The 18,346-nt window shown below is 42.8% G+C and overlaps 1 protein-coding gene across 1 annotated transcript in view; it reads left to right on the top strand.

Annotated features, from left to right (window-relative positions):
- Nucleotides 1-16,528, top strand: part of LOC123363991 (ATP-dependent translocase ABCB1-like) — a 63,983-nt gene extending 47,455 nt beyond the window's left edge. The window contains 7 exon segments of the mRNA XM_045005672.1: nucleotides 4,017-4,117; nucleotides 6,077-6,217; nucleotides 6,718-6,874; nucleotides 9,109-9,306; nucleotides 10,182-10,388; nucleotides 13,106-13,252; nucleotides 14,746-16,528. Coding sequence (XP_044861607.1) covers nucleotides 4,017-4,117; nucleotides 6,077-6,217; nucleotides 6,718-6,874; nucleotides 9,109-9,306; nucleotides 10,182-10,388; nucleotides 13,106-13,252; nucleotides 14,746-14,943 — 1,149 coding nt within the window. The 3' untranslated portion in view covers nucleotides 14,944-16,528.
- The last annotated feature ends 1,818 nt before the right edge of the window (nucleotides 16,529-18,346 follow it).

Here is an 18,346-nt window from a genome sequence, read left to right as displayed (position 1 = left end):
GGTGCAGGGCTGGGGTGCACTGGCAGAGCTGGGGGGTCACATACCTTCATCACCTGAATCTCTTACCTCTCCTACCACACATTCCTAGTTACCCCAATCCCCCCTCCCAGCAGGGTTGCCAATATTGATTGAACCTATTCCTGGAGGTTTCATGACATGCCACAATCTTTAAAGATTAATCTTTAATTCCTGAAAAATAACGAGGAGTCTGGTGGATTTGTGGATACAGACTAACATGGCTACTCCTCTGATACTTTAATTTCTGGAGACTCCAGGACAATCCTGGAGGTTTGGCAACCGTATTTCCCAGAAAGTTTACACATCCAATTTTCCACCCAAATGCTCTGATTGCATTTCTCCCAAAATGAAATCAGCTCCTATGACTCTCACATTGTAGCAAGTTCAAAATTCCTTTTGAATCATGTGTATGTGTGTGTGTAATTAACTTATCTTTAGCAGTGTTAATTGAAGGGTGAGTTCGCAGCCATCCAGTGGTTTGTGATTCATCTTCCAGTCCTTAGTATCTACCTATGAACTCTAGCTCTACAGTTCTAGCTCTGTTTTTTTTTTTAAACACCCACCACCTAGAAACGTTTTTTTTTAAATGGCTGTTTTAGGCCTTATAACTCCAGAACGTCTGGCTCAACAGATGTCAGGTTTGGGTCACTAACCCTACCCTGCCATCTCCTGAGGTGCACCACTATAAATTGGTGAACCTTGTGGGGTGCAAGATACGTGTAGTGATCCAAATTTGGAGTTATTTGACCAACGGGTTCACGAGATGCCATTTCCCACCCAATAATCAGCTTTTCTAAAGGTTCGTTCTAGTAATGGTTTTTTGCCCACATCTAGAGATCAGACCATGGGTCTGATCCTGGCACAAGGGTCTCACTCACTTGAGGGTTCCCCCCAGAGAATACATGGCATCCACTAGCCACTTGGGGGAAGCAAGATTCAGAGCATTATTAGCAAGAGAGTTTGGCCATCCACTTAGGCTCTTGAGTAAAGGTCAAGCACTCCACAAGTTACATTGAGCACGTATGTAAAGCGAACCCCAAAGGATTTGTAGATAGAATATGGTCAAAGCTGCTGGATAGACTGAAGAGACGCACAGTGTTTGTTCCTGAACTCCCCCAGCTAGTGACAGTTCAAGGCCCCCCTTTGCTGAAAACCTGGGAAAGCTTGGCTGGCATGTTGCTAAAATCTGTTACTATCAGGCTTTTATTTTGGAGGGGGGTGTAATGTCATCAAAGTATTTTTGTTTTAAAATAAATAGGCGTGCAAATGCTTGCTGGCAAGAGAGGAGCATTTTAGGGGATGGAGGAGTTAGGGGAATGGGGTGAGAGGGGTTTGGGGCTGCATGGAGAAAAGGGGGGATTATGGGGAGGGAGATAAATGGGGATGGGTGGTAGAGGAGGTTGGGTTTGGGGAATGGATTCTGGGAAGCAGACATGAGGGTTTGTTGCAGAGTGTCTGGGGGGAATAGGGGCAGCTCCACATTCTTCCTGTCTGTCCCCTTTGTGTGTGTGCTTGAATCTGGGGGACCCCCTAGCTCTCTAGGGGAGTCTTAGCCCCTCTCCCCACCCCCTGCATGTGAGGTAGAATTTTGGGGGGGGGCACTTGCCTCTCTGGGGGTGACTGAGCCCTGCACCAGACCCCGCTCTGTTCGCCAGGCTCTGAAGCTGCCTTGCCCAGCCGTGGGGATCTATCTGCCTTCCATGTCCCCTCTCCTGTGAGCCAGGGTCTGCAGTAGGCATTGCTTTCTGGGGACATCTAAGCCCCTCTCCCTACCTCCTCACATGAACTGGAATCTGGGATGCTTTGTCCCTCTAAGGGAGTCTGGCCCCCTCTCTCTGCCTCTCCCCATGTGAGCTTGGATCAGAGAAGTGCGGGTCCTCAGAGTGGGAAGCTTAGAACAGGCATGCTCAGAGCATGGCCCAAGAACACACTGCTGAGAGAGGGGTGAGGAGCTGAGAATGGGCATGTCAGAAACTCTACAGTCCTGGGGAGGGGGAATGGGAAAACCCACTGGCATGAATGGAGTAGTTCATATGTCTCAGAGCTAGGTGACCAGGTGTCTCAATTTTATAGGGACTGTCCCGATATTCGGGGCTTTGTCTTATATAGGTGCCTATTACTCCCAACCCCGTCCTGATTTTTCACACTTGCTATCTGGTCACCCTCCTCAGAGCTAGATTCTGGCTGAATTCAGGCTGGATGTTCACTTTCAGCTGAGAACATCCCATTGAGATGAATGGGCCACTTCACAGCTCTCTAAGACTATTATGATGCTGATGGATGTGTGGAGCTCCTCTGCTCCATTGGCCTTCTAATTGTATACAGCATTATAACTGAGCACCAGCTCTGCTGTGGCTAAGGTGGGGAAGCCCTTCCTATTTAAAGGATGACTACTAAGCATGCTAAAATCTGTGTGTTTACACAGATTGTCTTGAAATTTGCTATGTGTCATGAAAGCGTAGGGTAGGGTGAGTGATCCAAAGATGGGGTCATTTGAGTATGGGGTTCCCCTCAGCCTCCAGGGGAAAAAATTAAGTTCACAGATTCTAGAAGCTTTGAAGTTCTACACCCACCCTGAGCAGAAATCTGAAAATGAAATGTAAACTTTTGTTTTGTTTTAATTTGGAGAAATTGACTCTGAGCACAGGCTCTCAAACTGTGTTTGAAAAGAAAATTAATTACAAGGGGTGATTGCAGTGTAAGAAATAAGTGGGAAGAAGGAGCTGTTTTGGGTCTAGAGCAAGGGATGGGGGCATAGGTGCTGACTCTTAGGGTGGAAAAAAATTGGTGGGTGCTTAGCACCCACTGGCAGCCAGCTCCCTGCCTTCTCCCCCAGCACCTCCGGCCCAACTCCTTCCCCTTCCCTCCCAGTGCTTCCTGCCCACCACAATCTGCTGTTCCGCAGTGTGCAGGAGGTGCTGGGGGGAAAGAGGAAGCAGTGGGGATGAGGTGCGCTTGGGGGAGGAACTGGGTGGGAAGATGGGGGTGGGGCTTTGGGGGAAGGGGTGGAGTGGGGGCAGGGCCTGTAGCTGAGTGGGAGTTTGGGCACCCCTGGGGAAAGGAGGACGCCAGCACATGAGCAGGGGGATAAATGAGGATGAGTGGTAGGGTGGGAAGAAGAGTTGGGGGCTCAAATAAGGGGGAGGGTGGGGATTGGGGGAATGTGAGGGGAGAGGATGGGGAATGTGAGGGGTGACAGAGGAAGCTGAGGATTTGGGGGTGGGCTGTCAGCACTGAATTCTCCCCTTCTGTGTGTGCTTGGATCTGGGGAGAGCCCTGCTCCTCCATGTGAACTGGGATCTAGGGACCCTGCTCTTCTTGGAGTGTCTGAGCCTCTCACCTTGCCCCCCAGAGAAGCCAGGATCTGGGGGGGCTAAAGATCATGCACATTTAAACATCTGAAATCCAGAAAATGAGAAGTTAAGATACACTTCAGCCCAGTGGGAGTGCTGGCCAAAGTGTGTGGGGGAAGGGCCTGCTTTGGAGGAGGGGTACACAGGGTAGGACTGGCACTTAGCTGGGGAAGCCTGGCAGAAGCAGAAACAGGAGTCCCCACTGGGGGTGGGTAGTAGGAGTGTGGGGTTCACCCAGCTCAATGTGGCGCTCAGGCTGCATAACCAAGGTAGCATGCAGCCCTCCAGTGATCAGCTGCCTGGGATATGTGTACTCAGAGCAAGGAGCAACTTCTTACCTTTTAATGGCTTCTATAGTGCCAGCTAATGCTGCTGTACAACAAAATTTACAGGTGGGGGAGGAGTACTTAGGAATCACATAGCAGCCATGTTGGTGTAGTAGTAAACCACTGTGTGACCTTAGGCAAATAATTTAATAGTTGTGCCTCAGTTTCCCTGAGAATGATACTTAATCTCCTTTTTTTTAAAAGAAAAACACTTGGAGAGTGAAAGATGAAAAGTGCTAGAGATGTGCTAACTACATAGTGGTGGGAGTAGACTCAGACATAAGAGAATATTTCATATTTGTCTTGTCTCCCCATTTAGATTTCAACGGAAGTGGTTGAAAATATAAGAACTGTGGCTTCATTAAGTAGTGAAGATGCATTCTATGAGAGATATAATGCAAGTTTGAATGGTCCATACAGGTAGGATTTGCTCTCAAACAATTCTGTTTTTTAAAAGCAATGAATAAATATTTTCTTAATTTAAAACAACACCAGATTTATTCATATTACATTCATTTGCAGACTGAAAATATTAAACACATACATGATTTGAAAAGATTTTGGCAGAGTAAAATGTATTTACTCAGTTTCTTTAAAATATGTTCTTAGATTCTATTGTGTGCGATGTAATATTTGTGTGTGAGAGAGAATGTAATGACCTGGTATAAAGTTTTTATTAACATGAATATGGGATGTTTACTTCTTCACAAGTACTGCAGCAGAATGAGTTTCATAGGTCAAGTGGCAAAGACTTTATACTACATAACGTCACCGTGTATTATGACTTGTATTACAAGTAAGGACTTGCCGGTCTTGAAATAAGGTATATTTCTTTTTTCCCTTTGGCCTTTTCAGTCACACTCTACAAGCTAACCACTGCAGGGGCTAATTTCTAATATCCAAATATGTCCGACATTTTCCTAATCTCCATTTTATTTAAATGAAATGATCTACCATCCATTTTGTTTCTTTCCCCTTAAGTATGTTTTAAGTAAAAGCAGGGATTGAAAAATGACAGTCCGCTGCCAATGACAGTTTTATGATTCAATATTCGATAAACCATCATCAGTATGAGAAAAAAAATCTATATTTCATTGGAGAAATGGGATTTCCAGCTTTAGCCCTTGTCTCTAGTCCCAGGTCACATAATACAATATTATGATTTATAGTGAAACTATTTTGGAAAACATTTTAAAAATATATGAGCACTAGAGATGAGTGAAAATCTGAATTTCTTTTCTGTGGGAAATTCTAATATTTCAACCTCTGTTTTACTCTGAAGTGGGATAAAATGTGAAAATATATCACATTTTTTCACAGAAAAAGTTTTTTAGAAAAATTTCAATGTAGAAATGGCAAATCATTCCATTTTTGCATTTTTTTCCTCCAAACAAAATATTTTTGTATTCCCAAATAACTGAAATATTTAATTTTTCTTTTGTTTAACTGATCTGAAATGTTTTGTTTCTATCTAGTTCAACATCAAACTGCATTTCCCTGTTTTGGAACATTGCCTCTCTTATGGGCCGGGCTCCCTGGTTGGATTACATCTCCCATGATGCAGTGTGGTCTCCCCTCTGACTGAGTGGCATAATGCATTATCAGGGTCCCATGGCTGTGGGTGCAAAGCAGAAATATTTCAATTCAGGTCAAACCAACCCAGAATAAAATATTTTGTTACTTTTTTCCCAATGGAAAATTTCAAATGTGCAGAAATTGCATTTTCTGTTGAAAAATCATTTTGTCAGAACTAGGACCAGATTCTTTGTCACAGCAAGGTCTGCACATAATTAAGGTGATCCAGTTTTACCATCCCACACAACAACATTGGTCACCATTTATAAGTTACCAGTGTAAAGTGGGCTCTGAGTTGTTACTTTTCCCACTCTTGTACTCAGAATAGGCAATATCTGCAGTGCTTCAGTTATGCTGTGTTGTAGACATTGACTTTTCTATGGTGACCACTACATTTATCCAAATTCTCCAAAAATTCAAGCATTCAAAGATCATAAGAGACTTATTCAAATTATCAATTTGCTTTGTGTCCGATTGCTTTGGCCATCCATAAACATTTATTCTGGAAACCAGCATGCAAGTGTTAAAATGTTTTGCGTATAAAAGGTAATTTTACCATAAGGTCCTATCCAACAAACAGCTAGTTGGGATGAAGGGATCTCATTTGCCATAAGTTCTCTCCAGAGGCACCTTCATGGAGGCCCTAGCATACAGCTTTATTAATTATTATTATTTATTATTTGAGTGAGTGAGGTATAGGGTTTGCCACCCCTAAGCCAAAGGCCTGACCTTCTCCCAACCAGTCTCTGCTCGTGGCATTTCATGACATTTTTTTCCTTCAACATAAATCTTTTCTTTTATCAGGGACTCTCTAACAAATGCCCCCCTATATGGACTTACCTATGGAATAGCCCAATGTGCAACCTACTTTCTTGAGGCAACAATCTTCAGATTCGGGGGATGGCTCATTGTTAATTGTTATACAAACTTTGAAAATGTATTTATGTGAGTACACATCAGTCCAAAGGCAGTGATTTCTACACATGCTAATTGTGTATAGTCTAGTTACTGAGGCAATAGTGCAAGAAGTCCAGCAGTGTAGAATCTGGTCAGGAGTTCAATTCAGGCAGAAGGGTTATTTCTGGGAGAGGAAGCTTGACACAGGTGTGTCGGCATGTATGGAGCCTGGCTCAGTTTATTCCTTATGGAGAAACTTTTGCTGCTGACACTTCATTGCAGACAACGGGCTTTGTGAAATGCTTCTGCGGGGAGAAATTACATTCCATTAGTCACCCATAAAAATATTGATAGTTGTAAACCTCTGTTTCTAATCCTTTGTGTGTAATTTTTCTAAACCATAAAGTTCTAAAAAGTCACAGTTCTCAGATTTATAGATAGTGTTAAGTCTGTTTGTTTTAAATAAGGAAAACAATATTTGTAATTTCTGAACAATAATAAAAAGTCTCTTTAGATGAACTGAAAGATGTTTTGTGTTTGGTTTTCAGAGCCTTTTTTTCAGTTGTATTTGGTGCTATAAATGTTGGGAAATCCACTTCTTCGGCACCAGATTTCGGCAAAGCTAAAGTTTCTGCCCAACGAATCTTTCAGCTTTTGGATTGGAAACCCTTAATTGACAGCTATAGTGAAGAGGGTACAAAACTGGTAAGGCCATTCAGAAAGTCCTTGAAACTGACAAACCTGGTGGTACTGTATTGTCCTTAATTGTATTAATCTTGTTAAATTGCCTTTTGCAATGTCACAAAAGACAGGACCAGACAGGTAGGGTAATTTTTAACAGCAATAACTAAGTAATTTTATATTTGCCCAGTGCCGTTTAACACCTTTTTGCTTGAGAAATCAACAGAATACTTTTAAGAGCGTTTCTGTTCTGAAAAATGACTGGAAGAATGACATTTCATTCACCTGTTCTGTCCGTTGGGTGTATTCTGAGGCCTTGTCTACACTACCGGGGAAAGTCAACCAAAGTTGCGCTACTGCAGCTATGTGAATAATGTAACTTGGTTTGATGTAGCTTAGGTCGACTTACCGTGGTGTCTTCACTGTGCTGCACTGATGGAGATGCTCTCCCATCGACTAACCTTACTGTTCTCGTTCCGGTGGAGTACCAGAGTCGATCAGAGAGCACTCTGCTATCGACACCTGCTGAATCAATTACAGCAGTGTTGATCTCCCTGGTAGTGAAGACAAGCCCAGAGTTAAACTGCTTTCTTTAGCAATACAAGTATGTTTTCACTGCTTTTTACTCCTGTAAACTATGCAGCTGTGGCGGAGAGTGAGTTAGATTCTATTCCTTCTTGTGCATCATCAGCAGATTTGTTTGCTAAGTTCCAGTCAGTTCATCTGTGTAACAGAGAGTCAAGGTGGGTGAGTTACTATCTTTCATTGGTCCAAATTCTGTTGGTGAGAGAGACAAGCTGTCGAGCTTACACAGAGCTCTTCTTCAGTTCTGTATAAGCGCGAAAGCTTCTCTCTCTCACCAACAGAAGTTGGTCCAATAAAGATATTACTTCACCCACGTTGACTCTCTAATATCCTGGGACCGATGCAGCTGTAACAACACTGCACACAACATTTGAGTAACCTCATTCAAGTCAAAGGGGTTCCACAAGTATTAATGAGGACATAATTTGGCCTGCAGAACCTTTTGTTCCTGGTGATTATACCTGAGATGGAAAGAACCCAGCTTGTCTCTCAAAGTCCATTGTTGACAGTTAGAAACTCATCTCTGTATTTGTAAACTGAACACATTTCATATTGTCTCTTGGTGCTTTCCATAAATGCTTTTACAAGCAGAACCAGCCTTTCAGAAACTTGAAATTGCTTTAGAATTCTAGCTTTTGGATAGTGGCCTCAGTTCAGAAAAGGACTCAGGCACATACTGTAAGCATGCCAGTAAGTCATGTGCACAACTTTAAGTCACACATGTGCTTGACTACTTTCCAGAATCAGCTCCACATGCCCAGACTGCTAATGCTCCCGGGGAAATATCTTCTTGTGGATAAAGATGTTAATTGAAAGTGAAACCACTCTGGGCCAAATCCTGATGCCAGTGAAGCAGCTGCCTTTGACTTCAGTGAAGCTAAGATTTGGCCCAAAGAGTTTAAACCTTGGAAGTCCAGTTCTCTAGGTGCTGTAAGAGTCCATTGTACTGACAGTGCTGGTATTGTGGTCCTGGAGCTGTCCCGTCCCCCAGGCATCAGAGGAGGCTCCCTCAGTCTCTCCTAACATCTCCTTCACTCACCCTTGTCTTCAAGTCTTCTTCCTTGCTACCTCTTATACACGGAGCTCCCTTCCTACATAAAAGAGCCAATCAGCTACCCTTTCCTTATTCAAACCTACACTGAAAACATAGTTGTCCTTGAAAACTATGAATAATCCACCAAAGTAAAACTGTCTAACCCAATCTGAGATCTGATGTTCACCTTGTACTATGTTCATCCTGTGTACTGTGTGTTGAAATTACACTATTTAGAGAGTGAACTTCCAGGGGCAGGAACTATGTTTTCCACACACAATGATAGTGTCTGGATTATATGCAAGGATGACATAAAAGAGAGGTATTAAGGTTGTTTACTTACCTAAAGTAATGCTAGTCCTTGTGAACCAGGCTGAAAAGGAATGATATAAATGAGAGAGAGAGATGAAGAAAAGAACCACTACAGAAGGAGATCCTGTACACAAGATACCAATCCAATGTCACTGCATATTTAAGCAATAATAAACTGACAAAAATGCTCTGGGTTTGACAATACCATACCATTTCCAACTGACTTGTCAACACCTTTGTTTAAATGACCATAGTGAGTTGTGTTTGATGCTTCTGTACAAGATAGACAGGTCTTCTGTCATACATTTATATTTTCTACCATTTCCAGAGTCAGTTTGCTGGCAACATTGAATTCAGGGACATCCATTTTGTATACCCTACAAGACCAGAAGCTCAAGTTTTGCAAGGACTCAGTGTGAAGGTTAATAAAGGACAGACCCTAGCCTTGGTGGGGAGCAGTGGTTGTGGCAAAAGCACATCCATTCAGCTGCTGGAGAGATTTTATGACCCTATGGCAGGACAAGTGGTAAGAAGTGATTTATAAAGCTGTTATCACTTAGAGCTTATAGAACTGTTCTTCAAAGTATTTTATAAACATTTAATCATCAGCAAAACACCCCTTTGAGGTGTATAGGTGTTGTTACAGGACCGGGTACTGCAGAGAAGACTTGAGACTTGCTTAAGGTAGAGCCAGGAGTAGAACTTTGGATCTTCTGACTCCCCATCCAGGCTGTAGATCACTAGATTGCTTCTCTTTGTTGATTTACTTGATATATTAGAGGGGGCATTAGAATATACTTCCCATAATGTAACCCTTGTCACTAGTCCTGTAGTCATGTTAACATGACACAATCTGAGCTCTAATTCATCACTTGATGAGACTTTTGATGCAAGTCCTTTTAATGATGATGGGAGCTCCAAGAAGAATAGCCTAGAGATGGTGAGTCAAAGGATGTTTGAATAAATGCCCCAAAAGGTGGATTCTTATTGGAGCTCTTTAACCGTCTCAGTCTAAGAAGCTCATGAACAGACTTTCTCATGACATCTCTGGTCCCTGCCATCATCAGTAAAGATGGACATTCTGTGGGCACAACTCGTTATAGATTGGCAATTCCACATCTATTACGGAAGCTACCAGAGCAGACGTCCACAAAAAAAATATTTCTGAGAGGAAAAGGTTATCTGAGCTTCTTTTGAATTTTCAGAGTTTTGGTTCAGTTCAATTTTGGATGAAAGATCTGGTCATGTATTATTTGATCAGAAGTGGTTCACTTTACTTTTACTGTAACTCTAACACAGGTCAGAGAATTTTTACAGATTCGTGTTTCACATTTACATTGTATGCAATACTCCTCCTCAAGTGTTCTGCAGGGAGTGATTTTTCCCTTTTTCTGTTTCTAGTTTGCAGATGGGTTAGATACCAAGTCTTTGCATTTGCAATGGTTAAGGTCCAGATTGGGTATTGTGTCCCAGGAGCCTATTTTGTTTGACTGCAGCATTGCTGAAAATATCCAGTACAGAGACAACAGTCGGGTTGTCAGTCAGGAGGAAGTTGAAGAGGCAGCTAAAGCAGCAAATATTCACATCTTCATAGAAAATCTCCCAGAGGTAAATGAAAGTGTCTTTCCATTCTCAGTGTGGGGTAAATATTCACTGTGACCTATCTAAGCAACTCCCATTAATGCAAAACAATATGCTTTTTGTTTTTTTTAAAAAAGCTCATTTTCTTGTGGATACAATTCTCAAAGAGGAAAATAGGAAGCTGATGTTTAAAAATGTAACTTGCAATATGTATTAACACAGACGCAGTCATAATTAGCTAATTCAAATGCAAAATCTGAGCTCCAGTTTTCTTGTTCTCCTCTACCACAGTAATGTTATATAACAACTATAAAGGACACGTTTGATTCTAAACCTTTATTTTCATTTCCTCATAAACTTTGCCAATTCTTTTTCCTTTTTTTGCTGAAACTTTCTCCAGTTTTAGTCTTATCTGAAAGGTAAAATGTTTCAAGTACATTTTAACCTTTATGTTCTTCTTTGAGTAATTGCTCATATCAATTCCAGTTAGGTGTGTGTGTGCACCGCGTCCACGGAAGTCAGAAACTTTTTCCGTAGCAGCTACCCGTCGGGCCATCTGGGGAGCCCTCTGGAGTGGCGTTGATATGGCGTTCTCTATAAGACCCTGCCGGCCCGACCCCCCCTTCAGTTCCTTCTTACCGCCCGTGATGGTTGTTGGAACAGTGGTCTCTTGGTTTCTCAAGTGCTCCACTTATTCCTAGCTTATCACAATCGTTGTTAGTTAATTGTTAATAGTTAGTGTTAAGTGTTTTTCTCCCAGCAGAGGCTCGTACGGAACTCGGGGCCATTGCTGAGGAAGGTAAATTGGTTGCCTGGACCTCCCTCCAGGGTCCCCTCGATGCTGCGGAAGCAGCTGCGCGCACTCTGGCTTCTGGCATTGTCATGCGACTGCAATCCTCAGGTCCAAACCACCATCCAAGATCTCCCCTTTGGTCAGGGCTTGTTTGATTCCTGCTTCCATACCTTAAAGGATACGAGAAACACTATCAAATCTTTAGGTATGCATTCCCCCGCTAACCAATGAAAGCCATTTAAACACCAGACCACCCAGCAGTGCGCCTTCCCGCCTAGACCTAGGCAGGACTTTTCTCATCGGAGAAACAGATACTCCCAACATAGACCATCTCGCACCCCCTCTGGACAGGGTCGAGGACAGTCTAAGCCTCCCTCAGGCCCTAAGCGCCCGTTTTGAAGGTGCGCCTGAGCTCTCATTCTGGACTATTACCCGTTCCTGAACCGTCTATCCCATTTCTACCATGCCTGGTCCCATATTACCTTGGACCATTGGGTCCGGCGCACGGTGCAGATGGGAGATTCTATCCATTTCTGTTCCATCCCGCCCTCCCTCCCTCCTTCCCCGTCCCTCTTCAGGGATCCTTCTCACGAGCAACTCCTCGTCCAGCAGGTACAATCCCTCCTTGCCCTAGGGGCAGTGGAGGAAGTGCATCAGGAGCTCAGGGGCATGGGTTTCTTCTCCCGTTATTTCCTTGCCCCCAAGGAAAAAGGAGGCCTATGGCCCATTCTGGACCTCAGGGATCTCAACAAGCACATCGTCAACCTGAAGTTCCATATGGTCTCCTTAGCCACTATCATTCCCTCGCTGGATCTGGGAGACTGGTATGTCACCCTTGATATGAAAGACACGTACTTTCATATTTAGATTATTCCGTCACAGACATTTCCTCCACTTCATGGTGAACAACATGCACTATCAGTTCATGGTCCTTCCATTTGACATGTGCACAGCCCCTCGTGTCTTTACCAAGTGCATGGCGGTCATGGCAGCCTTCCTTCGCCGTCACCACGTGCATGTCTTCCCATACCTCGATGACTGGCTTATATGGGGTCAGTGTCATCAACATGTCCAGTCTCAGGTACAAATGGCCACGGACACGTTCACTCGCCTGGGCATCATGCTGAACGTCAGCAAATCTGTCCTCTCCCCTACTCAAACAATAGAGTTTATAGGTACACTCCTGGACACAAACCAGACAAGGGCTTTCTTTCAGGAGGCACGGCGCTTGGCTATGGCAAGCATAATTACCAGCCTCTGCAAATTTCCCACCACCACAGCAAGACAGTGCCTCAGGTTGCTGGGTCACATGACATCCGGTACCTACGTGGTACAACATGCCAGGCTGAGGCTGAGGCCTCTACAGACGTGGCTGGCCTCTGACTATCAACCGGGACATGACAGCCTGGAAATGGTCCTCATGGTCCCGATGCGCACACTCGACTCCCTCCGATGGTGCCTGGATCCTCGCATGGTGGGTGCCAGGGTGCTGTTCCACCCCCCTCAACCCACCTTGACCCTGGTCACATATGCGTCTGCCCTGGGATGGGGGGCCCACGTTGGGAAAGTTTTGGATGTGTAAGAAATAAAGGATCACGTCTTGAGTGTGGGTCTCTAGGGCCTTGAAATTATAAAAGTCTCTTGAAATCTATATGTTTAAGTAAGGTGTCTTTGACTAGACACATCAGTGGTTGCATCACTTGGGAGTTAATCTTTTTCTAATGCTGAAATGAATTTTCATTACAGAGCAGTTATCAATACGTGTAGCTATACAAAAGCATTTTGATTCAAACATTTAATAAAATCTTATAACATCTTATTTTTTATTAAAAACAATTACATTATTATTTTTTCTTTCATGGTGGAAATGCTTAATATAGTACATTATCTGCTTTAAAACTATAACTTTCTGTTTCTAACTTTCCTTCACAATGAATATATACTTATACAGAAGTATAATACCCAAGTGGGTGACAAAGGAGCACAACTTTCTGAAGGTCAGAAACAAAGAATAGCAATTGCTCGTGCTCTAGTTCGTAAGCCAGCAGTTCTGCTTCTGGATGAAGCCACATCTGCTCTTGACACGGAAAGTGAAAAGGTTAGTAATATGCATTCTACCATTTGTAATACACACAAAATTACGGGGTTCGAACGCTTCACTGCAAGAACACAGGCGCTCCATGTACAATACAATTTTGAAAGTTCCACAGAACAATCCTTAGCTCACTCTGTCTACAGCCTGCTTTTGCAAGGTGTAGAGTGCCTTCAATTCCTGGTGTCTAAATTGGGAGCTGATGGTAGTCAGCAACACTTGGGGCTGGAGACAAAGTGGGATTTTCAGAACTCCTCATTTTTGGCCTGCCTAAGTTCCTTCAAAGTCCGTTATGAAGTCAGTGGGACTTTTTTAATGGATTCACAGTTAGGCCAGTGCTGAGCACTTTGGAAAATCCCATTCATAATTAGCCACTTTGAGTTTGAGACAGGTGTCTTCAAACAGTAGACTGTGATCTACTAGAGGAGGCCTTGTAAGGAAAGTCACCAGCTCCTTCCTCTTTCCTTCAGCCAGCAGCACTAGCAGCAAAGTGGGTCTCTTTCTGCACTATTTCCTGCTCTATCTGGGGGAACAGGTGTTGCTACAGAAACCGAGAGGGATCCACTCTGCCAGTAGAACTGCTGGCTGTCAGGACAGAATGGAACAATGAAGAAGCCTCTGTCCGCTTCCCAGTCCTTTGATCCATCTGCATTCAGAGGGTAAGAGATGACATGCAGGAGCAGCTGGCTTGGAAAAAAGGCTTCAGCAACACCTCCTACCTCTCAGGAGATGTTGTGCAGGGAAGAGAGAGTAATTAAGCTATCCTCTGCTGCTCAGCTGGCTGAGCTTCCTCACTCCATCCACCATCTCCAGGAGAGGGGGGAGACTCCATAGGGAACTGTTCATTTGGATGGGGATGCAGTAGAAGTGAAAAATGCCACCATGCAAACCACCATCCAATTGTGAGCCAGATGTCAGGATCCTGAATTTTGGATTTTTATGGCTAACAAGAAGTGTCTGGCATTGCTGTTACTATCAATGAACGTGCAAGTTTTAGTCATGTCTATGTATTTGGCTGGTCTGCTTTCTCCAAACTGATCTAAGTACTGGGCATGTCTAACTGACAAACACCTGGACAAGGGCATATGGCAGGAGGACAGAGGTTGTTAGTTTCTCTAAATTTGGCGTGTAGTTGGAAACAGACAGCATGCAGTATCAAATATAATACACACATTTGGTAAGCAGCCACTATCACAGACAATTCATTAGACCCCTGCAAATTAGTTGTGTTGGTCCAAACTATATCCTTATGGACCTCATTCTGCTAGCCTTTGTTCATGAGAGTAGTCTCAGTGACTTCAGTGGAATTACTCACACAAATAAAGGTTGTAATATCAGGCCCTTGTGTTTGAGGCCTCCTTCATGCATGGGAAGGACTGACTCCTAAACCACAGTGAGGAACACCCAAGTGATAATGTGAACTATAAAGGCAAAGGTGTTACCTATGAAAGGGAAGATTCTCCAAGTAATAGCAAGTTTTTCACTGCATCTGTCTGCAGATTGTCCAGAAAGCCTTGGACGATGCCAGGAAGGGTTGAACCTGCATTATTATTGCTCACCGCTTGACGACCGTCCAGAACGCTGATGTCATAGCAGTGATTCATAATGGAAAAGTAGTGGAACAAGGGACTCACAGCCAGCTGCTGGCAAAGGAAGGGCATTACTATGTACTTGTAAATGCACAAGTTTCTCATTAACATTAATGTTACAAACTAATCTATTTATATAAATACACACGCAAACCACAGATAAATAATATTAATGAGGTGCATCCTTACTGAGATGTCTGCAGGTTAAAAACACAGGCACGTAGTAAAAAACAGAGAAGAGACATTTATTTTTTCCTCGTGTCACAGCTTTAGTGTTACTTAATCCTATAGGTATAATCCTTTGGGGCGTGTTGGTTAATTTTAAACTGCTTTTATATTAATGATTACAAGCCTTTCATGAAAATATATATTGACAAAATAGATCACAAACTGTTTGTTTATAAAGTATTGTTAAAACCTGTATTATTGACCTAACAGAACTTACTGGTTCTTTGGAATCCATTAAGGCTATTTCCAAAAGATTTAAAAATAATTATTATTGGCCCAATGACAATGATGGCTCCTTTTGGAGCTGATTAATGTCAGCCATGTAAATAGCTATTTAACAAACAACTGTGTGTGTGGGGGGGGGGTTACCATATGAAATTAGATTTAAACAATTTTTTCAGCTTTTTCAATGGAGTTTTAAAAATATTGATCGATCCATCTATCGTCATAGTGGTTTACACAGCTCTGTTATAATATTTTATTATCAGAGTGTTTTTCCCTTAATATAGTCAACCATCATGCTTAAACAACAGTTGAGGAACATATTTCATCTACTTATTAAGAGAGAGAGAGAGACAGAGTGGAGCAGCCCTGTTTTGGGTTTGCTTCTGGCAAACTCACCTTTTGGTTTGCCAAGGACAAAATCAAAACCACCTTTGGTTTTTGTTTAGTATTTACACCCTACAGGAGCTTGGAATATTTCACACTTTCAGATGCCTCTGCTTACTTGTGACAGACAGAAATTAAAAATAATTATAATGTCTTTTGCCCCTTTCTTTCCCTGCTTCTTGGTCTATGATGAGAAACAAAATATAAAAAACATACAAACTTTGCTCTCACCCTCGCCAAAATACATGTGGTCACTGTTCCCCATTCATCCGCATCCCCAATCAGCTTTTCCCAGCAGCTATCAGGAAGGGCTGCTCCCACTATGGGCCATTGAGCCTCTGTAGACACATTGGGAAGGGCTGGTCAGTTTCTGCTGGCACCACCATGATGTGGCCAAGAAAGTGACTTTTCACTTCTGGTTATAGAGAAATCAATGGCTGTTCTCACAGTATTTCCCCATTAACCAAACTGGAATCAAATGTGTCCCTTTGTCTGGTTTTGTTTTTACACTGGAACCAATTGTTAAGTCTGTTTACTGTAAAGGTGAAGCTTATAATAAAGAATGTGGAAAATCATTCAAATATTACACGGAGAGGATTGCCAAACTTAGTTTATTTTAAGGCCAGGCGATGTATGAACTATAGAACATCTGTAGCTAGTTAATGAGATCTCATAGTCACATCAACACAGATAATGTAGAGTAGAGGCCAAAGTGCTTCACTACTCAATCTGCTTCCAATTTGATAACTTTGATCTTGTTTTAATAGAGCTGGGCAAAACGTTTGAGGGGACATGCACAATTGGACATTAAAGGTTTAGAAAAAGGCTTTGCTTCGGTCACCATCAATACATATGAGCTGCCACATCCATTACATATGATGTACAGGAAGATGATTGTACATATACCATTCTTGGCATGTTGCTTAACATTGTTCATCAGTGCATTCTTCTGTGGCAATAGCCAGCCAAATTCAATCAATCTGTATTGCTGGAAAAATCGTTTTGAAATAAAAGGCCTGGAGGGGTCAAGTGTCAGATCATTCTTTAAAATATTGTGGGATTAGAAGTTGCTGGGGCCAGAACAACTGGCTCTTGCTAGTTAGTGTATTTTAGTCTATGCTTGAAGTTTGCCACCTTTGCAGCTACCAAATTCTGGACCCAACAGGCAACAACTGGTACAAGACAGAGGAGCCACGCCGGAGGACCTGTAGGCTAAAATGGCATTTTAGCCCCACCTGCTTCTGCCTGGCCACAGCTGCTACACTGGGCAGCATCTTTGCCGCTCTGCAGCCATACATGCGAATTCAAACTGCAGCCATGGTGAGGAGCATAGTATAAATACTTAGACAAACTGCCAATTCTGCTGGTGTTAAGGAGTTAAATGTCCTTGTATTCTTATTTGTGTTAGTGTAGGACAATCCCAATGGGTGCTGAAGTTCCTCATTCCCCTGATATCCACACTTTTGGATTACCTGTCACCAGGTTGTCAGGCAAACAATTTCCAGAGCGGTAGCTGAATTTAACATTTAGCATCGTTTCCTTCTCAAATGTTTCACCTCCTCTACAGTCTATAAAACTAATATTCACACCAATCTCAAAACTGCAGAGGATTGTATAACTCCATAAAGAAGCTACTTCATGACGGCCTTATGGGGATAAGGAAGAATTTCATTGGACTCACCATTTGCAACCCTCATATCCTTAGAAACTTTCTCCCTGTTAAAAACAGATTTGCTATAATTTAGGGAAATGAAAAAATAATGAGTTTATTCAATTCAGCTGAAATGCTAATTCAGTGTGTCTTTGTTTTCCAGGGATTAGCTTTATGAGTCTAATTTAAATTCTGCACGAGTTTATGAAATTAATGTGACACAGAACCAATAAATAAATATTGGTTCTTTGAAGTAGTGGAGGTGTAGAATTGTGGAAGATGAAGTGAACCGACCCATGTTATCTTCATCGTATTTGCCATTTTCCTGTTAAATTTCCTCCTTCAAAATGCAAGTGAAGAGGCCAGATGTATACAGTGAGAGGTTTTCCAGATTCATTTTTTAAGAAGTGAAGTGCAGCCACAGAGGCGTGTCTTTTCTCCACACATAAGATCAGCATCATCATTGAACGCAATGACAGGCAATAAATAATCTGTCTATTTTTGGCTATAATCGACATATATTGTACCAATGACTTTTGTACTTATGTATTTATAATTGTGAATATGTCTGGCTAATGGAGAGCTTTTCAGTCTTATGTCATACCAGTAATTAGGAAAATTCTTCTCACTCAAGAGCTGGCCTTTTTAAATGTTAATGGGATATGACTTTTCCCAGTTAGGGGAACCACAAAAATACTCTTCAGAATCGTTAAGGTCTATTCACCTGACATTGCTGGAGGGTGAAAGAGCCCCGAAGCCCGTGTCCTACAAGCCTGAATTGGCTGGCATGGACCAGCCGAGGGTGTCTAGTTGCTGTGTAGACATAGCGTTAGGGCTGGTCTACGCTGGGGGGGCGGGATCAATCTAAGATACGCAACTTCAGCTAGGTGAATAGTGTAGCTGAAGTCGAAGTACCTTAGCTTGAATTACCTACCGTCCTCACGGTGTGGGATCGACGTCCGCGGCTCCCCATGTCAACTCCGCTACCACCGTTCGCGTTGGTGGAGTTCTGGAGTCGACAGG

The sequence above is a fragment of the Mauremys mutica genome, chromosome 2 (genome assembly GCF_020497125.1).
Source record: "Mauremys mutica isolate MM-2020 ecotype Southern chromosome 2, ASM2049712v1, whole genome shotgun sequence".
Classification (NCBI taxonomy): Eukaryota; Metazoa; Chordata; order Testudines; family Geoemydidae; genus Mauremys; species Mauremys mutica.
The sequence above is the reverse complement of the archived record's forward strand: the minus strand, read 5'-3'. Positions and strand labels throughout refer to the sequence as shown.